At 36.8% G+C, this 22,465-nt stretch overlaps 2 protein-coding genes across 6 annotated transcripts in view; one reads left to right on the top strand and one right to left on the bottom strand.

The window, feature by feature from the left end:
- The window catches only part of ASB3 (ankyrin repeat and SOCS box containing 3), an 86,949-nt gene that overhangs the window by 964 nt on the left and 63,520 nt on the right, over window positions 1-22,465 (top strand). For 3 of the 4 annotated variants that reach the window (XR_004903666.1, XM_036027949.1, XM_028515750.2), the window contains exon 2: window positions 18,323-18,531. Coding sequence is in view for 3 of the 4 variants with exons in the window: in XM_036027949.1 (XP_035883842.1) it covers window positions 18,336-18,531 (196 nt within the window). In the remaining variant the exon portion in view is untranslated. Of the gene's footprint in view, window position 1; window positions 80-18,322; window positions 18,532-22,465 lie in introns of those variants that run through there. The other variant, XM_036027948.1, reaches the window with a different exon arrangement.
- CHAC2 (ChaC glutathione specific gamma-glutamylcyclotransferase 2) lies at window positions 2,857-14,650 on the bottom strand. 2 transcript variants are annotated; one of them, XM_028515756.2, is made up of 3 exons: window positions 14,222-14,638; window positions 9,007-9,042; window positions 2,857-4,138 (listed from the first exon to the last, which is right to left on the bottom strand). In XM_028515756.2, the coding sequence occupies exons 1-3, from the start codon at window positions 14,585-14,587 to the stop codon at window positions 3,755-3,757; spliced, it is 786 nt and encodes a 261-aa protein (XP_028371557.2). In that variant the 5' UTR covers window positions 14,588-14,638; the 3' UTR covers window positions 2,857-3,754. The 2 variants fall into 2 exon arrangements, with proteins under 2 accessions (XP_028371557.2, XP_028371558.2); XM_028515757.2 differs by lacking the exon at window positions 9,007-9,042 and having other exon boundaries at window positions 14,222-14,650.

Genomic DNA, 22,465 nt, shown 5'->3' with positions numbered 1-22,465 from the left:
GTGAGTCCGGGAGACCGTGACGCGCGGCTCTGCAGCGGGTGGCAGCAGTTTGACCCACACTAGAGCGGGAAAAAAGAATGTGAGTAGGGCAGGAGCTGGTCTTTAGACGAGGAAATTCGAAGTAGGAATAAGTGAGAAGTGATAGTTCCTGACTGTTCTTCACTCTTGCTGCTTTTCCTTTTCCCTCCTTCGGCCTGTAGCATCCTCACGCTTCATCTATCTGGTCTGAAACGTCTCTCTGCTTCTTCTGCGGTGGGTGGTGGTTATTATCTCTGTACTTTGCACTTACGGCTAACGCGGGCAGTTTGCTCAGTCTCTGCAGAGACTGGATTAGGGGATGCCTGAGTTGAAGAAACCTGTCACAATGTAAGAATAGCCTGTCACAATGTAAGAGTACTGCAATTCTCTGAGGTTGGCATGGACGGAGCCTCTCACTGTCCCCTCATTTTTACCCCACGTGGGACTCTTCTTTAATCCTATAGACGAAGCGTTGAATTGTTTTATCAAAGAAGCTAAATTTCCTTATGTGAGCTTCAGCGCCAGGTAAATGTGAGGTTATGAATCATGTGAGGTCGACACGTCTGCCTGCATTCAAAATAAGACAAAAAGTTTTGGATTCTTCTTCCCATGTTTTATAAAAAAAGTCATTGCTGCCCATGTAGGGTGTCTCAGTTGGTTAGAGCGCATCTGGATACGCCACAGTTGCAGGTAAAGATCTGGTCAGGGCACCTACAAGAATCAACCAATGAATGCATGAATGAGTGGAACAAGTCCATGTTTTCTTCCTCTCTCCATTAGAGATTTGTATTACAAGTGCCTTTTCTCAGTGTAGGGTTTGCACACATATTTGAATACTTTTTTAAAAAATTACTTTATTGTTGTGGTCATATTTGAATTCATAATACATAACACCTATTTGTATTGGGTTGGCCAAAAAGTCTGTTTAGTTTTTTTCTGTAAAATAAAAGACACATTTCTCATTTTCACCACAAACTTTATTGTTTTGGATATTTTGAGTATGTCAGCTATCTCCCTCTATTGGCTTCTAGTGGGTAGAAGCCTGGGGTGCTGCTAAACATCTTTTAATGAATAGGACAGCCCCACAGCAAAGAATTATTTGGCCAACATGTCCATAGTACCATAATTTTGCAAACCACTTTTGACATGTTTGATTAGTCACAGCACCTTCTCCATATAGTGCACAAATCTTTTTCTGCATTTCAGTTGTGTTTTTCCTTTTCTTGAAATAATAAAGCATAATAGGCCAGAAAGGTTGCATATCTTCTTCCATCTTCAATATTAAAATGGCTGCACAAATATTCACCAATTTTTATGTTTTTTTAAATGCACACTGATATGACAGCTGTCACAACACAATCTAACAAACTTTTTTCAAATGAAGTTAAAGACAGCTAAGCACTGTTAGAGCCATCATGGAAAAAATGTAACAGGCTTTTTAGCCTGTTTAATATTCTGAGAAATGGGAGCCTGAGTTTTGTGTGCATTATTAGGTTACAATGAGAGAAATTGTTTTGAAAGTGAGTTTTAGGGGCAGTGAAGAGAGACAGTTTTGCTAACAAAGGTAAGCTCTAGGTAACTTTGTGTCTTTGTTATGATTCTTTCTGTTTTGTAGTCTCCAAATCCTAGCTTCTCTTCAATTCAGTATTGTTTAACTTCTCCATTTTGTCATATTTTTCCCTATTCAATGAAAATAAATATCCACATTCCCAGGCCTTTTGGAACAGGGCCTCCCTATAAATGTTGATGGTATACCACATTATGTTCATATATTTTCTTATCTAATTTATAACTGGAAGCTGGAAAGGAATATACATAGGGATCACAAAGTAATCCCTTCCCCTGATATTTTGTTAACAATTATATGTGATGTGGTAGAAGAATCACTGGGGAGTCGCCAGCTCCTTTGGACCGAGGTCTGTTTGTAAAATAAAAGGCTTAATCTTTGAATTCACCTATGTGATTGTGAACTACAGCATGTGAATACTGGATAGGCCCATTATATTTGAGGGAGTAGCTACCAGTTAACTCTAACATCTTTATGTAACAAATTATGTACTATTTCATTATACCAAACAGTCTTTTATACTTCTTGAAGATTCAGGGTAGTGAAGATGGTTAAAGTCAGGTGGTTTTTGAAATATATTGTAGAAAGACCTTGTGCTTGCGTCAGAGAAACATGGATTTCTGCTACTTATTAGTAACTGTATGCAAGTTACTATGGAAACAAGCTTACAGGCGTTATATTGAGAAAATGCTTCCATATGTAAGGTGCTTGGAATATTCTCTTTAGATATCCATTAATGAATGTTAGTACTTTTCTTGTTGCACAGGACAAGTGAAATGTCTTCTGGAAAACTAATATTGAAAATGTTGGAAAACATTTAAAAAGCTATATGGCTGAGTAAATTACAAAGTAAGGTGTTAATAAATAGAACTAGAAAAACATGAAAAGGACTACTGTTCCTACTATGTAGGACAGCTTTATTTTTACTCTGTATTTAGTCATGCCTGGGTTTGAAGAATTTTTATTAAGTTTCTTTTAGATTTATGTGATAAATTCTTTTCATATTGAAAGATTTTTAGATACTATATATCCTATTGAGAAATAAATCACTTATAATTAGAAGGAATCTGATTAGTTTGGATCAAGGCTAATTCTACATGAATTAATAATGTATATGGATAATTCCTGCTTGAGTGGCATCATCAACACTATTCAGTGGCTACCTCTGTTTAGGTTACAAGACAGGAGGGGAAAAAAGCTGTGTAGCACATGACCTAGCAAATGATCAGGTCATGCTGTTTCTTACTTAAAAAATTTACAATTCTAAAAGCCATTTCAAACACCAGACCTTCACTTTATATGTTTGTTAATTTGTCATATCAGAACCCCCTCAAAAAAAGAAAGAAAAAAGAAAACCCATCTTTAAAAAAAGTTTCAGTATAAGATTAATACAAAGTAAATGACAGACTACATTGCTAGTGGATTTATGTTATGTAACTTGTGCTTTTTTAGCTGAATGAGTTTTTTCTGTGTAGTAAAATGCATTTATTCAAAAAGGAGAGGTACAGTACATTATAATTCCAAGGAATTTTTTGTATTAAAAATGCTAATTTTTTGGCTTAAATTGGAAAGGGTATTACTTAATACCTCAACGAGGAATTCACAATCAAGACTGAAATCTCACAACAATAATTAAGACTGAAATCTTATCTATATTACTATATATTTCTAACTATACATTATTTTAAGCTTATATATTTTTAAACCATGGTTACAGAGTTATTGCATAGGAATATATTAAATGTATACCTTATTGGATGTCCTGGACCAATTTTAGTGTAATTCTCTATAACTTCAAAATAGTACTGTGATATGAAACAACAAAATTGTTTTTACTCTGATAAAAAAACAAGCTGTAAACTGAGTCTTTCATTGTATTTGTTTTTTAAAGAACTCACTTCTTACAAGTGTTCATTTTCATGTAGTTAGGGAATCATTATATTATTAAAACTTGAATTTTTTCTTTAACTATACCCTAATATTTTGAATACATATGTGTTTCAGGACATTTGCAATTAAACTACAAATTGTAATATCTTGACTGCAACATTAAAAATAAATGAGATCTTCCAAGTAAATATGTTTCCAAATCATATTGTCATTGTACAGTGAAACTATTCTCTGAAGACTAAAAGTTCTGCTTCTTTGGAAAAATCAATGATCAGGTCTTTATAAGCAATTGAGGTTCTGTTTTCCTTCTAAACGTTCTTTTACTAATTTTTCCAAAGAGAAAAGATGCTCATCTGCTTCTTCTGGCACAAGATTCCTAATAGAATTTGCAAGTTCAAAAAGATATTCTGTATTTCTTCCACTTGGACCAGCTGCATTAAAAATTTGTTCAGCAATGTCTTCCAGAGGTGCAGGACCAAGATAATTAGGATTATCACATGTTCCAATATATAGCAGCACTCTGAATGGTTTTGCAGTGGGATCTTTTGGGTAAAAAGTGACTGTCGTGGTCCTATAGCCTCCTTTCTCTCTGAAGTCAAGGTATGCTTTCACTTCTTCTTCCTTTCCTACTGGCAGTTTGTAAGCAACACCCCATACACAACCCTATTGAAAAATGAAAAGAATATATTATTTATCATTTACAAGGCTAATGCAGGTGAAAATATGTTGTGATCTAAGAAAATATCTTGAATATTCCTAGAAATCAATGCAATTCTCTTTACTTAGTGCATTGAAGAGGTACATACTAAAAAGTACAGGAAATCATTTTAAGTTTTTCAACCAGAAAAAAATTATTTCCTTGCATACCAGGATATTTATTTTTTTTGTTTAATTTTTTGAAAGTATGTCTTTTATTTAATGAGTCGAAAATTAAAAAATAACAGGTCTTTATTTGGTTATTAAAACTGTAGTTCTAAAAATTTAAATCTATAGGCACCTCACTAATGGTATAGGGCAGTAGTTTCTAAACTGCTGCATGGAGTGTTATAGTCATCCTGGAGTCTACTTCAAAGGCTGTCTAGATATGATTTTTGGGGTGTTGGCACCAAGGGTTTGGATACTCCAATCCCCCCTCTTCAGCTAGGAGCTGAGCATCACTTACCTTTTTACATATTAGGTGTTTCCTTTTTTTTTTTTTTTTTTTGCAGAAAGGGTTCTATGTTTTAAAAGCTCTGAAGTAATCGACTACTTAAGGCCATAGCATTTTCATATTATTGGTTCATTTCTTCAGTGCCTAAAATTTCAAATATCCTTTGTAAATATCTCCATCCAGAATACTACATGACAACCTCTTTTTGTCAAGAGATCCCCTGAGAACAATGTGTCAGTGAAAATAATGTACTTTAGCTGCAAGTATTTTTTTTTTTAGTATTAATAAAATATCTGTGGGAAGACTAAAAGCTGATAGAATCAAGGTGTTGGCAGAGGTAAAATGGCTCACCTCCTCACACAAGCACATCAAAATTACAACTAAAATATAGAACAACCATCAACTCATAACCATCAGAAATTGAGTTGAATGGAAGTCTGACAACTAAGGAATTAAAGAAATCACATCTGTCAAGACTGGTTGTGGGGTGGAGATGTGGAATTGGCTGGTCCCACATTGATGTGTGATGGATGAAAATTTGGGAGGAATATCTTGGGAGCAAGAAGTCCCAGCCCCACAGTAGACCCCCAAGTGCAGGGTTCTAGTGCTAGGAAGATAAGTCCCTATAACTTCTGGCTGCAAAATCTTCAGCAGGGATTGAGTTGGTGGAAGAAACTTCTGAGTCTCAAGCAATTCCTCTTAAAGAACCTACACATGGACTTAGTCAGACTCACTCACTCTGAGCTCCAGCAATGAGCAACAGTTTGAAAGGCACCAGTAGCATACAGGGAGGAACTGAAGTGTCTGGTATCAAGGCAAGAACTGGGGGCAGCTTTGTCTCAGGCAGAAAGGTGAGCAGAGGCCATTGTCCCTTTTCTGAAACCTCCCCACACAGCGCCACAGAGCTGACAGGTGGGTGCCATATCTGAGACTCCATCAACTTGGTTAACACTGTCTGCCCTGTGCTGGAGATCCCCTGACACTCTGGTCCCATCCTACTTAAGGGCCTACCCAAGCTGTTAATAGTGACTTTTCCATATGAATGGCTGATCTTGGCTCATGCTTCACAACTTCCAAAATCCTATCAAACAAGCAACAGTTAGCCTCAGTGAGCTCTCAGCCCCTGTACCTCTTGTGAAGTGGCCCTAGGCACTGCACTAGCAGCAGCCAGGCTAGATTCACAGCTTGGCTGCACTTCAGAATCTCCAAGCCCAGCACAAGTGCAGCTGTCTCAGGTTACTTTAGAGCTCATGCAGGGTGGTCCTGAGCAGAACACAGGTGGGGGCTGACCTTGGCCTGCACCACATGGGAAACCCCAGAGCCTGCACACCCAGTGGATAGCTACAGACTATGTCCGAGCACCACCACCCTGCCCTGCATAGCTGATCCTCCACAAAGGGCAGAGGTTGGTGGTCAGTGGTCACAGCCAGTCCTTGCAGCTAACTAGCCTGGGTAAATCCCTCCCACTGATCTGCCAACAGCAATCAAGGCTCAATTACAGGTGGAGTGTGTACTCAGACAACAAGAAGGGTGCACCTTGAGTACCTAGTTTGGGTGATAGTGGAGGCTGTGCCATTGGACCCTACAGAACACCTGCTACATTAGGCCATGGTGCCAAGACTGGGAGTCATAGCAGCTCTACCTAATACATAGAAACAAACACAGGGAGACTGCCAAAATGAGGAGACAAAGAAAGATGGCCTAAATGAAAGAAGAGATCAAAACTCTAGAAAAAGAACTAAATGAAATGGAGATAAGCAATCTATCAGATGCAGAGTTCAAAACACTGGTTATAAGGATGCTCAAGGAACTTAGTGAGGACCTCAGAAGCATAAAAAAGATCCAGTCAGGAATGAAGGATACACTGATTGAAATAAAGAACAATTTACAGGAAAATAGCAGTACTGTGGATGAAACTGAGAATCAAATCACTGATTTGGAACATAAGGAAGCAGAAAACAAGCAATCAGAGCAACAAGAAGAAAAAGGAATCCAATATAATGGGGATAGTGTAAGTAGCCTCAGGGACAACTTCAAGCACTTCAACATTCACATCATAGGTATGCTAGAAGGAGAAGAGAAAGAGCAAAAACCTGGAGATCTATTTGAAAAAATAATGAAAGAAAACTTCCCTAATTTGGTGAGGGAAATAGACATGCAAGTTCAGGAAGCACAATGAGTTCCAAACTCATGCAGAGGCCCACTCCAAGATGCATCATAATTAAAATGTCAAATGTTTAAGATAGTGCATCTTAAAGGCAGCAAGAGAAAAGCAGTTAGTTACCTATGGGGGAGTTCCCATAAGATTGTCAGCTAATTTCTCAAAATTTGCAGGCTAGAAGGGATTGATTCAAAGTCATGAAAAGTAGGGACCTACAACCAAGATTACTCTATCCAGCAAAGCTATAATTTAGAATCAAAGGACAGATAAAGAGCTTCCTAAACCCCCCAAAATAAAAAAATTTAAAAAAAGTAATAAAGGAGTTCACCATCACCAAACCATTATTATATGAAATGTTAAAGGGACGTATTTCAGAAAAAGAAGATCAAAACTATGAACAATAAAATGGCAATAAATGCATATTTATCAACAATTGAATCTAAAGTACTAAGCAAACAAGAAGAACAGAGACAGAATCATGGATGTGGAGAGTGTTTTGATGGTTGTCAGATGGCAGGGTGGTATGGGGGAATGGGCGAAGAGGTGAGGGGATTAAGAAGTACAAATGTAGTTACATAATAGCCATGGGGATGTAAATATATAGGAAATGAAGTAGCCAAAAACCGTATACACATGACCTATGTACATGGACAATAGTGGGGGGACTGCCTGAGGGAGTAGGGGACATTGGATGGAGGGGGACAAATGGAGTAAATTGGGACAACTGTAACAGCATAATCAATAAAATATAATTAAAAATAAAAATATATCTGATATATGCAAGATTTGCAGTTTGTAATATGGATTTTCTAGTTTCTTGACAAAATTTATTTATTAAACTTTGCATTGCTAAAGCATCTTGAGTGAATTAACATTCTGTAGAAACAGAGTGCCATTTATTAACTTTCACATTAAGAGTTATAGTTACTAGTTTAAAGCCATTTTTATAAATGCTTTTCCTAATGTAAATTATGAAAGCATTTCATAATTTTACCATTAATCATCTGCTGACTTGTGTATATCAAAGTCCTTTCCAAATTTAAATATTTTAACTTCACAGTATAAAACTTTAAATCTGTACCTCAATTAAATGATTGAAAATATTTAAGAAACAGAGGACTATTGAGGAAGTAAACGTTTTCTAGTGCTTCCAACCTGTTAAAAATGTGTTGTGCTATTGTTAAATTTAGACAATAAAGAAGGTAACCATTCCTGCTTGTGATTTTTGCTGAAAATATTAGACTCCTAGTAACTGTGTGGAAAGCTTTAAGGCTTCCATTTGATTCTTTTTTTTTTTAAAGAGGTTTCTACAGCCTAGTTATCATAGACTTTCTCATCTTTCTCCCCATTTGTCTCCCAGCTTTTTAAAAATATATTTTATTTATTATGCTATTACAGTTATCCCATTTCCTCCCCTTTATTCCTGTCTGCCTTGTACTCCCCCCGCCCGCATTCTCCCTCCTTAGTTCATGTCCATGGGTCTTACATATAAGTTCTTTGGCTTCTCCATTTCCTATACTATTCTTAACCTCCCCTGGTCTATTTTGTACCTACCATTTATGCGTCTTATTCCTTGTACCTTTTCCTCCATTCTCCCCTTGCTCCCTCCCTGTTGATAACCCTCCATGTGATCTCCATGTCTGTGAATCTGTTCTTGTTCTAGTTGTTTGCTTAGTTTGTTTTTGTTTTTGTTTGGTCCAGTTGTTGGTGTGAGTTTGTTGCCATTTTGCTGTTCATATTTTTTATCATCTTCTTTTTCTTAGATAATTTAACTCCTTTGTTGTTGGACTTTCATACAGTTTGAATTTCTGGCAGTTTTGGTTATTTTTTTGTTTTTAAATTTGTTTAAATTTGTCCTTCTTTTGGTTGTGCGAGGAAGCAAAATGTATCTACCTACGCCTCCATCTTGGCCGGAAGTCTCGGGTCCCATTTGATTCTTAGTTGGTAGTTGGGCTGGATCCATTCATGTCACAGAGGACTGCAAATTACTCAATCAACAAACTCATTAAGAAAAATAAATGAGACTACATGCCATTTGGTTTTCTTTTGTTGTTCTACATTCCAGCTTTTTTCAACAGGCAAATACAGAGAAGAATTCTAGATCTAGTACAGTTCAAATCATCTGTAATGACTTAATACAATTTCATTTTTTATTAAAACTGAGAAACACCTCAACAACTTACATGATTAAAGGCCATTAAAAAAAAAGTTATACCATACCCCAGGGTCTTCAACAAGAGTCACAACTCTTCCAGGCTGTTTGAAAAAAAGTAAAAAAATTGTTTTCCTGAATCAAAGTTCATCAACTAACCAGACATTAGCAATTTATTATTGACATGCAATATTTTAACTTCATTTGCTCATACTAAAAGCTCTTATGTTTTTGATAACTTTTAAAAAAAGACTGATTTACTTATTTTTAGAGAGGGAGGGGAAGAAAGAGAGAGAGAAACATCAATGTGCGGTTGCTGGGGGCTGTGGCCTGCAACCCAGGCATGTGCCCTGGCTGGGAAACGAACCTGTGATAGTTTGGTTCGCAGCCTATGCTCAATCCACTGAGCTACGCCAGCCAGGGCTTTTGATAACTTTTAAAGTGAATTAAGCAAAAGAATCTACTTTATCCAAACTATCTTGGCCTTTCTAAGCCATTCCCTTCAACTTGTATGTATTAGGTATATTTTATGTTGACTTAAAATGGATATATTAAAAAACACACCTGTGACTAAGGCTCATCTGAATGAAAGGCAGAAAGAAGAGGCAGTTATAAATAAAAATATATACAGTTTATTAGGGAACAAAACATGGCACTCCAAGGTGCTTTTTATAGGGAAGTGTTTCTTAAGATCAAAATTACTTGGAGGGCTTGATAAACACATTGCTAGGTCACACTCTCAGAGTTTCTGACTTGTATAATTGCCACCTGGTGCCAAAGGTTATGTGTGTACTGATATGTCACCATCATTAGTGAGAATGTTGAGTTATAAACCACAGTTTTACTTACTTGATGCCCATTGTCTAGCATATAGCCTAAATTTTTAAGATTATTGGTGTCATCCTTGTTGCTGTTTCCTTCTAGTCTTTGTCTACTTGTATAGACAATTTGTAATCATGGAATATATGGCATTTTGGATTTTGTTTATTTCCCTGTTAGCCTTCTCATACATTTTAATACCTGTGTAATATTCTATAATCAGTGAAGTATAAACATTCCTGTGTTTATATTAGGACATTTAGATTTGATTTGTTTTCTACTTAAGATAATGTTATAGTGAGAGTGCATAGAGTGTTGTGGGTCATGTAGGTACTGCCACAATAGTTCCCATTTCTAAGTGAATTAGCTATTTCTAAGTGAATACATACTCTGTGTTGTAGAGAAGATAAAACCTCGATTCTTACTTCTAAGAGTTTATACTGGAATAAGAAGTGGACATGAGAAATAGGTAGAGAATACTTAACAGCTAAGATGTATGGTATTTATTAAGTGTAGTAAGAATTCTGAGTCTTGAGTGATCAGAATGGAACATAAAATTCTCGCATAAAGGCACTGCTATTGAGGAGCGAGGGCCTAAAGACAGAATTGTACCAGGCCAAGTGTCTGACTTTAGCAAAGGGTGCCCCATGTAGGGAAGATGATTCAGAAAGATAATTGCAGAAATAGGACAGAGGTCAGCTTTGAAAAGCCAAAGAGTAGAGTTGAAATTAGGGGACAGTGGGAAATAAGAAGTTGCTGAAATTTGGGAGAAAAAGGAAATAAGGAGCCACTCTAGAACTTAGCAGGAGGTGACTGGCACGATAAAAGAAGTGTTGTGGGAAGATCATTGTGGTAAAGTGTAAAGTATGCAGAGTAGAGTGGGAAGGAGGTGGATTCTCAGTAAAAAATGTAGTGGTCCAGGTGACAAGTTCTATACTGCACCCTTCCTTGCCTCCTTTTACGTCCATCCAAGTCACCAATTCTTGATAGCTCTGTTTTCTGATCATCTTCTGCATCTCGTTCCTTTTTCATCCTTCAGGGGCTTTCTTAGGGATCTCACTGCCTGTTTCTAGTTTTGCTTCCCTTCATTCTGTTCTCTACTTGGGCCTAGAAAAACTTTCCAGTGCAAAAACTGGGCCACTCCTGTGCTTTGAATTTTTCAGGGTTATTTTCTACAGTATAAAATACAGATTCCTTAGCATGACTTAACCACAAACCTTATTTCTTACCACTGTTCTCCTCAAGCTATACTGAATCATTTATAACTTTTATGAACAGTCATACTTTTGGACGTACCAGTACCCAGTGTGGAATGCTCTTTCTTCTTTTATATTTCTGTGATATCCTCCTGCCACTTTCTCCATAAAGGCTTGGCTGACTCCCCAGATGACTGCAACAGTAGCTCCTTTTTCCTAAACTCTCATTGTACCTTTTATTATTTTCCTTTATAGTAGTATCCAAGTATTGTTCTTTGCATAGGCATCCCCCAGTTATATGTAAGTGCTCACTAGTAATTTTTGAAAGGAAGAGGAGGGGTAGTAGAATCTTGGACTTAGGTGGTGGCAGTTGAAACAGAAAACAGTTTTATATGGGGAGTCATCCTAAGGGAAAAATTAATGGATCCCTGTGACTGCTTATGGATATAAGACATGGACTGCTGGTAATACTGACATATTTACAAGGAAATATTTTCTAAAACTTAAGTTTTTTTCTCCCTAAAATGTAAATATATGTTATTGAGCAACAATGTACACTTGTAAATGCACTAAATTGCTTCTTTGGGGGGGATTGAAACTGAAGGAGGGGTCTTTCCAGCTGACTGGAATTGGAGGATGTTGTCTGATTCTACTGTACGTCATGGTCATGCTGCGTGCTTTCATTGGGTAATGAATAATGTTTCCAATCTAGAAAAGTTAGAGATTTAGTAAGTGTTCATGATTATATAGTGTTAAAATGTTTCCTCCTTTTTGAAATTTGTAGTTTTATTTTCTCTGATGTGAAAAATTTTTCACATTTAAATAAATCTTTAATTTGATGAGAAATTGCTGGTTTGTTATGTATAAATGAGATGCTTGATTAAACTTAGTAAAAGATTAAAGTTTAATGAAGCCAGAAAGAAAGCATAAATTAATAAAGCAAATAGGTTCATTATTTTTCCCCACAAATAACACATTGTAGTATGTGGAAATAAATTTAACATTTGTTTAATAATGTTACCTTTCATACATAGTAATGACTAATGTAGGAGGAGCATATGTTGCTGTAAAAACACAGTCCTGTACAGCATCTATGCTGTTCTTTTAATTTGCAGGATATTTCTGTAGGCTTTTGTATTCTTGTTTGTCAGACAGTTAATATTTACCTAAGGCTGGTGAGTCATTATAGTGAAAAATGTGAAGTAAATTATGTTTTTCCCATTTTTTAAAAACAGCATTATAGTTAGAAAATGTTCAGTACTTAGTCTTTCCTTTAATTTGCTATGATGGGTTGTTTAAATAAAAGTAGGTGTCAAAGTATTACATTTAAAAATGATTGCAGTTGTTCCCCCTAACTTTCCTGCCTTATATTTTAGTAAGTTTAAGTAAAAAGAGAGATACTGGCTTTTATAGCTGCTTTCTTTTAGAGAACTGTGTTGTATTGACTTGGCAATTTCTTATCAGTCTGTTCCCACACTGTACATATCTCAATGTACAGTGTAACAAACTTGTACATTTTGGTCGAGACTAGAGTAGTAAAATATGCTATTATAGCCTTATACGTAAATATTTAATACTTGGCCATTAGGCTGTGACCAGGGTGACTCAGTTGGGCGTTGTCCTGCAAAGTGAAGGGTAAGTTTGCTCAGGCCACATGCCTTAGTTTCCAGTTCAGTCCGCAGTTCGGGCCTGGAGCTCGTACCAGAAGCAACTGATCGATGGTTCTATCTCACATTGATGTTTCTCTCCTGCTTTTTCTCCCTCCCTTCCCCTCGCTCTAAAAACAAATAAAATCTTTTAAAAAAATTAAAACTGGATGCTAGGCTAAGGCTTTTCTTTCCAGAATGGCAATATTAAGTGTTCATGCCTGATAACTCAAAAGACATTTTATTTAACTTAGTTCCTTCAAGTCTTAAATATTGTTTTATAACATTCTTAGAGATACTTTGGCCATGAATTTTCCCTGCTGGCCTATAAATGTGCATTTGCTGTAAGTCACTCCCCTGTTTTCAAGTCATCTATTTACCTTAAAGCAAACTTCTTAATTAATCAACTCTAGTTGAGACAAAATGGCTTCTGACTCAGGTTCTTTTCGTGGTTATAATCCTATGTCTCTTTTTATGAGCAGGTGCAAACTACTGTACGGCCTTTCCCACTTCCTCTTTCCACAACTGCAGGTATTTCTTTGGAATTAAACCTAATCTCTTTCTACAACTGATTTCTAGCATTTTAGATATCATGCTTTTGGGCCAATATTAATCTCTCTAAAAAACAGTAATTGAACTCAAAACTTTCAGAGTATTTTAGAGAACATAAGCAATACAAAATGTTAAACTCTTTCAAAAGTTAGGAGGTTAATTAAAACAAATGTTTGAATTATGCAAATGGTTAGTTACCCCAAACTAAATGTTACTTATGGGTTATTTGTGTTATAGTCACTACAAGGCTGATTTCCATAAGCAGTGAGCTGTGACTAATAGTCTATACAAATAGATTGAGATGAGTGTCTTTGGGTGATTGACTGAAAAATGGATCAAAGAACTTACATTTCACATTTATAATTTAGAGAAGAACCATCGAGAAACATTAAAGTAATGCTGGATATAGTAATGGATACTGTGTACTCAGGTCACAAACCAGGAGCTTTTTACTGTAATTTTGCTAGTATGGTACCTGACCACCAAAGTGTTCAAAGCTTCATAATAACCCCAGGTAATTTTGGAAACTAGTTTTCTGATTACAGGTGTCATAAAATAAACCTTTGGAAAGATACTAAAGAAAACTCAGAAATAACATACATGTTTAAATTCAAACCAATGAAAGTCTGTCAAATGCAGAAATGCCAATGGATTTAATTGCCAAAAAGCTGAATCTGCAAGTTGATACTAGTATTTCAGCTCCGTTATGACTCAAAGATTGATCTTCCCGCTTGCTTTCTCTTTCTTTTTTCTTTTGGCAGAGGTTGCCAAGACAGGGGGCCCCTTGCCAGCACGTCAGCTTTGTGCGAGCTTCAGTGCTTGTGCCCATGTTTCTTGCCTGCTCAAGAAACTAACCACTAGATTCTCAAGTAGATTTGGAAGGAGTACCCTAGGTTTGGGAGAGGTGGGAGTCAGGTAGCTGAGGAAGTTGCAGAGATGTAACAGCATTATCCCTAACCCACATACTTGGCCCTGGAAAGCTTTAGGGTGTGGGTCTCGCAGAGATGGGCAAGACGGTGGCTAACAGCACCCTGGGGACAATAAGTGTAGGGCACTGGCTGGCGGCTCACCTTGCCGGGGACTCCGCGGTGGTCTGTACTGCCTTGCCAGAAGCGCCTGCTGTAGCCTGTGATGTATCCGATCAGCTTGTCCTGATATGGGAAATCCACCTTCCAGATCAGGGACCCGTAACCAAAAACCCACATTTTTGCCTGCACCTTAGCGGCAACAGTGGCGGGAGTGCTGGCCGCGTCCTCTGCTTGTCCAAGGCGAGTTACCGGCTGAGCAGGGCGCAGGCGCGGTAGGAGCATTGCCTGGCTGGTGGCGCAAAATACACTGGGACATGAAGTTCGATGTGCGTTTTTCAGCTTTATCTTGGTCAACGTTATTATTTTATTTTCTTCCTTAGGGTAGCAAGTAGCATTGACCTTCAGCATTCCAAGCAAAGATTGTCCTGCTGCCTCTGTAAACCACCTTTAAACCTTCCTCTGTTGCGCGGGTGCGGAGGACTACAATACCCACAATTCTTGTCTGGGATTTGTGGCTGAGGTGGAACTGTCAGCTTTTTTCGAATTGGGGTAGGGCTAGGGAAAAGGAAAGGGCAGGAGTCTTGGCTGTGGTCTGGATACTGAGAAGAGGTAATACGTGAATGGCAGTAGGCATGTAGAACAACTTTTTGTTCTGCTTTAGAAACGGGATTTCTGCTCATATAACAGCAGCCATAGGAACGCAAGCTGGGAATGCAATCCGTATTTGACTTTATTACACTTTTAAAAATCATCTGCTTTTCAAATAAAAGAAGGAAGTTTATTACAGAACTTTTATTCTTGCCAAAGAGCTACTATTGATGCATCAAAATTTGCTTATATATTTAAATTTTACTTGCAAAACAACCTTATACGTCTTCAGTATTCTTAAGCAGCTTTCTCAGAAAAGAGTAGGCAAAGGTTCTCAGCTCATATACAGACTTTGGAAACTATCTGGAGAACCTCCTGAAATTGTATACAATATTTGAGGTCTACATGCATTTTTCTGAGAAGAAACTTTATAGCCTTCATGAGTTCTCCAGCAGGTCAAGGGTCCTAAAATATGTTACAATCTACTGGTTAGAGCTAATATCACCACTGTTTCTGTATGTTAAAGTAAAAGCCTTATGAAATAATTGTTCTTTTTTGAGGATTTCTGACTATTTAGTGGTCTTTAGCTTATAAAAAAAATGCTGTAACACCCAGGTTCAGAGTATTATTTGTGCTCTTAAGAAATCACCAGGAAACTGCTACAAAGACAAACTGAGTTTAAGAATATCCAAGTCTTTTTATATTTTGTCTTAAGTTGTAGTTTCACATTGTGTAAGATGGTTAGTTTCCCTCCATCTCCCCCGACTTTTTTGAAAAATTTCAAACATACAGAAAAGTTGAACATTACGGGGTGGAGGGATAGAGCAAAAAGGAAAAAGGACTCATGGACGTGGACAAGTGTGGTGGTTGCAGTGGGGAGGGGACTCTAAGGGGGTTAAATGGTAATGGAAAAATACAATAAAAAAAAATATTTCAAACATACAGAAAAGTTGGAGGAAAAAAAGTATAGTGATCATTCATATATACCCTCAATGTGGGTCCAATAATGTTTTTGCCATAGTTTTATTTTTTTCTCTGTATATATTCTTTAAAACATTTGGGATAATTTGTATGTGTTACAATTTTTCACTGCTAAATACTTATAAGAATAAAGACATTCTCCTAATAACCACCGTGCTATTCATTATCACATCTAGGAAAATTAACTAATTATATCATCAAATGTCTATTTTATATTCAGATTTCCTTAATAATCTCAAAATTGCTTTTGTAGCTATTTTTGTCACCAATCCAGGATCCATTTGAGGTTTACACGTGGTTGCTTGCACTCTTTTAGTCTAGAACAGAGGAAAGTTTTTATGAAAGGAGATCTTAAAAACAGTTTATGTTAACTAGTTAGTGTTTAGGGTTGAAGGGAATGATCCTGATATTATAGTACATTACTTTTGAGTTCTCCTTTCCGTGAGAAGCTCGCAGATATTGCCCAGTTGTGATGTTTTTCCAGATTATTGCCTATTAATCTGGAACCTTTAACATTGTTCCTAATCATGAGAAAAGTCAGTAAAATTTTGAAAAAGATGCATACCTGTTTCTACTTGAATGCTGTTTTTACTGCCTTTGGAGTAAGGTTATTATTTGTGTTTGTGTTTTTCCTACATAGAAAATGTTTCTTTTGTGTGTTAAATAAATACGCTTATAAATTTCCTTAAAGTGTGTGTGTGCACATGTGTGTATAACTTGGATGTAATGGCCATGGCTAGAAATTAGCATGGTTTGAAAAAAGTATAGCTTAACATTCAAGATTCTCCACAGTTTGGCTTCAGTTACCTCTATAATCTCATTTTCCTACTGTTCTTTGTTTATCTAATCCTCCTTACAAAGTGAAAAAATTGTTCCCCTTATTTACTGTCCTCTACTCACCCTTGCTTGTTCATTTCTGTAGGTCTGGTTATGTCTGTCCTTCTGCCCATTGTCAAACCCTCCCTATCTTTTTCTTCGCCCAGCTCATACCTGTCACCAAGTTGAAGTAGTTCTCTCTTTTTTGGCTTCTATGGTTCTTTGTACTTCTCCTGTGGCATTTTCTGCTTTTTTATTTTGAATCATATGTATTATAATTTCTATGAGACTGTATATGACTTGAGATAGAATCTACATGTTATCTTTATATCCTTTCCATTGCTAATCATCTAGTTGGTGCTCAGTAAATAACTGTTAACTGAATAATTAAATGGTTTATAATAAATATCTTTACTAATAATGGTCCAGCTGATCTGATCAAATTAATCCGTAGCTAACCTTAGCTGTTTGGCTCATTGTAGAATCAACGTCTGCAGTTACAGCTTTATATTTAAATGTGACCATGGATAAGTTTAAATTTAATATGGGAAATACTGTGTACTTTTTTTAAACCTCTTCCCTCAAACCTTCCTTTTCTGGATAAATGATTTATAATGTGGTTCTAGAAAGTTTTTCACCTGTATCAGACTAGACATGTCGGTGTTTTCTGAATTATCTCCTATGATGATTAGAAAACTAAGAGGAAGGATGAGGTCAGAATGTTACTGAGAGAGTCTACACCGTGGGAGCTAACTATTCCCCTGAGAATCCTGAATCTGAGCCCAATCCACCTCACAGTGTGACTAACAAGAAACTGTCTCTGTGAGAGTCACATACTGAGAGTTACATCGTACACTTACTTGAAATGAAGATGAGGAAGGGGGCAATATGCTGTGAAGAAATTTCTGGGCTGGTGTAGGAAAGGTGGACTCATCTTTTTATTATGTTCTTTATGCGTTTTAATATAGTCAGTCAGTGGGACTGTTTCATCAAAGAAATAGAACCTGAGTGTTTAGCTCCTTCTGGAAAGGACTACATGGGGCAGGAAAACTAGATTTACTACTTATCTTTGTTCTTTTTAAATCCTTACTCAAGGATATGTTTTTGATTTGAGTGAGAGAGAGAGAGAGAGAGAGAGAGAGGGAGAGAGAGAAACTTGAGCCAGCCAATCAGGGCTGTCTTTGTTCTTTTCAATAAAATGTTCCTCATTTCTTTTCTAGCCTTACTGGGTTTAGCATTTTGCTGTAAAGGGCTATAAATGAATTCTTGAGGCTGAGCATTGCCGATCACTAAATGACCATCTCTTTATGCATTGGGGTTAATTGGAGGCATTTAGAGCTAGTGTGCTCGCTCTCTCTCTTTCTCTCTCCCCCCCCCTTCTCTCTCTCTCTCTCTCTCTCTCTCTCTCTCTCTCATTAACAGAGTTCTAATGAGTACATTTAAGTGGGATATGAGTAGGAGCAGAACCCTGCATGAAGGAGCTGTTCAGACACCATTGCCAGAGAAGGAATGATAGAACACTTAAAATTCCCTTGATATCTTTGATAAGAACATTGCAAGGAATTTCAGTTCCCCAGAGAGACTTCCTGGGTTAGACTCTAGCAGAGGCTCAGGCAGGACAGGTCTATTTCTCCATCTCGGGCTCTTCCTCAGCAGTCATGTGAGAGATGCTAGACAGGCCCACTTCGATCTGTTAATCTCTAGGAGTTTAGTGTTGTTTTATTGACTTTAGTGTTTTCTTTCTGCCTTGTTTTGTAGACTGGTCAAAAGAATGGATTTTACAGAGGCTTACTCTGACACATGCTCCATGGTTGGACTTGCTGCCAGGGAAGGCAATGTTAAAGTCTTAAGGAAACTGCTCAAAAAGGGACTGAGCGTTGACATTGCTGATAATAGGGGATGGATGCCAATTCACGAAGCAGCTTATCACAACTCTATAGAATGTTTGCGGATGTTAATTCATGCAGGTAAAGTAAATTCAAGGTATGGGAGGGTGAGCCCGCTATTCGGATTAATAAAAATAGAACAATGACAATATATGACTTATTTGTTTGCCTTTCTGTAACCATGAGATAATGGCCTGTGCGTTATTAAGAATGATAGGATTGCTTGCCTTGGGTTGTATATGTTCTAGCTGGACATCTATAAATGTTGTCCTTTATATGGAAGTACATGTGCCTGACACATTTTTATTGTCTGAGCGTTTGGTAGTTACTGGTCATGGTGGTTCCTTTTCTAAACAAAAGGGCAGTGTTACTGATATTGAGGGTATGAGTATTTTGCTTAAATCAAGCTTTTAAAAAATACTTTACAGTGTCCTTAATTTTGGGAATCTTTCCAATTAACTTTGATTTTGTATTTGCTGAGAACGATCAGAAAACTGGATGGATGAGGTCCCTCCCTTTATGGTGCTGATCTTTGTGTCAGGAAAACAGACGATAAATAACTAGACAGTTAACCAAGATAATTTCAAAAGTAAAAAGTGTTGTGGAAAAGAAATAAAACAGAGTAATGGGACAGAACACTCAGGTGCTACAGCACATTTCCAAGGCTGTATTAGTTGACTTTATGCTTGTAACTAGAGATAAGCTATGTGGGAATATTTACACCACAGAAATCAGCCAATGCTACAAACCAGTGCTATAACTGGGCTTTTTCCCACTTTCCTGAGCAAGTTATACATTTGCCAGCAGTGAAAGGCTCAGAAAATGAGCCTAAATGGGAGATTTTGACACGCAGGGACCAGATGAGAATTAATGGTGGTCATAGAGCACTGCTTTGTAACAGTTGTCATACTAGATGCTTGATTTACATTATTTGTCTAATATATATAAAACTGTTATTGAGGCAATATTATTCTCACTTTACTGGTGAAAAAACTCAAGGCTCAGAGAAGTTGACTTGTTATAGGTGATATAATAAACTAGGATATTTGATGAATCATGCCATTCATTATTAAATAATTTACTAACTAAAGATCTTATAACTTAAAATAACTTAAAATCTTGTAGTTAATTATAGCATATCACTAACAAATATTTTAATTTGGCAAATATATTAACTCATAGTACTTCTTTAAAAAATCCTCACTTGAGGATATGTTTATTGATTTTAGAGAGAGAAGAAGGGGAGATTTTAGGAGGGGGAACATGGATGTGAGAGAGAAACATCAGTTGGTTGCCTCCTATGCACACCTTCTTATAGGGAAAGGAATAGAGAGGGTGGTAGTCGATGGGCCAATACAAGATAGATAAGGTCTCCTTGTTTCCCACATATTAATTCAGGAGGGCAGTTTATCATTAGAACTTCCAAAACCAATTTATATTTGGTCCTGAAAACTTTATTAAAAAGGTATTTTTGAGACTATTCCAAATTTGTAACAGCTGTGACAGTGCATAAAGACTGTAATTCTACTGAATCTCTTTAAGGGTTGCTCCCTATTTTACCCATTTTACTGTTAGGGAAGCTGCATCTCAAGAGAGTTTAAGTAATCTACCCAAAGGATCATCCAAACCATAACCAGCAGAGCGAGAAGTGTAGTTCAGATCTTCCAACTTCAAATCCATTGCTTTTGCTAGACCATGTTACCTCCTAGTTCAGTGGTTTTAGAGTTAGCTAAATAGATCTATTTTTTTGTATAGGTAAAAATCTTTTAATATCTCAATTAAGTAGTAGTAAATTGCTTTTAATGTTTTTCATTCTGAGAAAAACATTAAACCTTTTCTTTGCTTCCTAGATAATTGTACAGGAGGTTTTCCCCCCTTTCCTAAGATATGTGTGTGTGCATATCACTAAGGGTGGCCCTCACTGAGGTGGGAATTAAGCACCTTTCCTCGTGGGGGAGTATCTACTACATACATTACTTGGAATTCTGATATTGGGAATATATCTTCTCTTCCATTTATTTATTCATTTTTTATCTGCATGGACTCCTGGACATTTTATAATCCAATATAATGCTATTTATTTTGTTGCTCATATTGTTCTGCCTTGGTCATTGGGATTCATATTGGCTCCTGTGTTTCTTTGACATGTCCCCATTTTTTGTTTTTTGAGCACTGTTCAGTTTTCTGGACCTACAAGATACTCTAGGCTCATTTTGTATATTGTGTGTGCCAACCCTAGAATTAGCCAGTCTCCTAGGAGCTCTGGTTCCTTTTATTGTAGAATGGTATTCAAAACCAACACCTGGGTACTGGGTGTGCTCATTGCTATTTGCATGTTATTACTTTTTAGCCTTTCAGCAGAGAGAGCTAGGAAATAGTATTATAACCCCTGTGTATCCACCTACCTGTTAGTATTTCTTTACCTGTCCATCTGTATCAGTATTAAAGGTAAACACAAGTTCATACTGATATCTGGGCTCTAATCCAGTATCAAATGGTTTATTGTAGTCTTCCACCTTCCTTTGAAACCTCCCTCACCAACAGGGAGAAACCTGGCTCTTACTATCAACCATCCACCTATTGATTCATTAAGTCTTATTGTACATATATAGTGGTTTCAGAATTATTAATCTGTACTCCTGTAAGATACAGCTTCACCAGGTAGACTGTAGGGTTTATGTACAGTTCCTTTTGTCATTAGCCTTACTATTGCTATTCATATAACATCATTTTCCAAAGTTACTTAGGCCAGTCAGTATCTTTTTTCTTTACTTCCTCAGTGAGGTTGTATAGTCCTTTGTAATCCAGTTAATGCTTTCATCAGTCTGTATTCTGTCCTAGGACTCCCCCACTGCCATCTCCTGGTTGATTTCTTAAAAATCTTAAAGTTTTGTGGATATCTGAATGAAGGTGAGCTTCTGACTAATTTGGGAAACACTGTTTTGTGATAACGAACTTTAAAAACATAACTACTTCGCTTGTCATTTAGTCCTGTATTCTGTAAAGTTTGAGGTTCTTTTCTTTTAGTATTTATGCTTGCAAGCTGTTATTTGAACATTATTATGGCTTAATCTGCCAATTTTATCAATGAGTTACATTAACAAGAATTATTTAAATACAAATGATTATTTTAGTGAGGAACATTGATTTTATTTTTTAAAATTTAATTTTCAATTACAGTTTACATTCAATATTATTTTGTATTAGTTTCAGGTGTACAGAATGGTGATTAGAAAATCATTTACTTTACAAAGTGTTTTCCTTGGTATTGCTAGCACCCACCAGGCACCATGCATAGTTATTACAATATTATGAACTATGTTCTCTATGCGGTACTTTATATCCATGTGACTATTTTGTAACTACCAGTTTGTACTTCTTAATTCCTTCACTCTTTTAACTCAGTCCCCCAACTCCCTCCCCTGCCTAGCAACCATCAGTTTCTGTTCTCTGTGTCTGAGTTGTTTCAATTTTGTTTCTCTGTTTATTATGTTCTTTAGATTCTACATATAAGAGAAATCAAATGGTATTTGTCTTTCTCTGACCTATTTCACTTAGCCTAATACTCTCTTGGTCCATTCATGCTGTTGCATATGATAAGATTGCATTCTTTTTTTTCTGACTGAGTAATATTCCATTGTATATAGGTACCATCACTTTTTATCCACCTATCCTAATGATGGGCAGTTGGGTTGCTTCTGTATCTTGGCTATTAAAAATAATCTGTAATGAACATCGGGGTACGCATATTCTTTCTTGGGTTTCTTCTGATATACATCCAGAAGAGGTATTACTGGGTCATAAGGCAGTTCTATTTTGAATTTTTTAAGGACCCTCCATACTATTTTCTGTAATGGCTGCACTAATCTTCAGTTCACCAACAGTGCATGAGGGTTCCCTTTTCTTTACATTCTTACTTATTCTTGTTTGTTGATTTATTGATGATAACCATTTTGGCAGGTGTGAAGTGATATCTCATTGGGATTTTACTTTGCATTTCCCTAGTGATTAGTGA

Source organism: Phyllostomus discolor, chromosome 6 (assembly GCF_004126475.2).
Source record: "Phyllostomus discolor isolate MPI-MPIP mPhyDis1 chromosome 6, mPhyDis1.pri.v3, whole genome shotgun sequence".
In the NCBI taxonomy this organism is placed as follows: Eukaryota; Metazoa; Chordata; class Mammalia; order Chiroptera; family Phyllostomidae; genus Phyllostomus; species Phyllostomus discolor.
The sequence above is the reverse complement of the archived record's forward strand: the minus strand, read 5'-3'. Positions and strand labels throughout refer to the sequence as shown.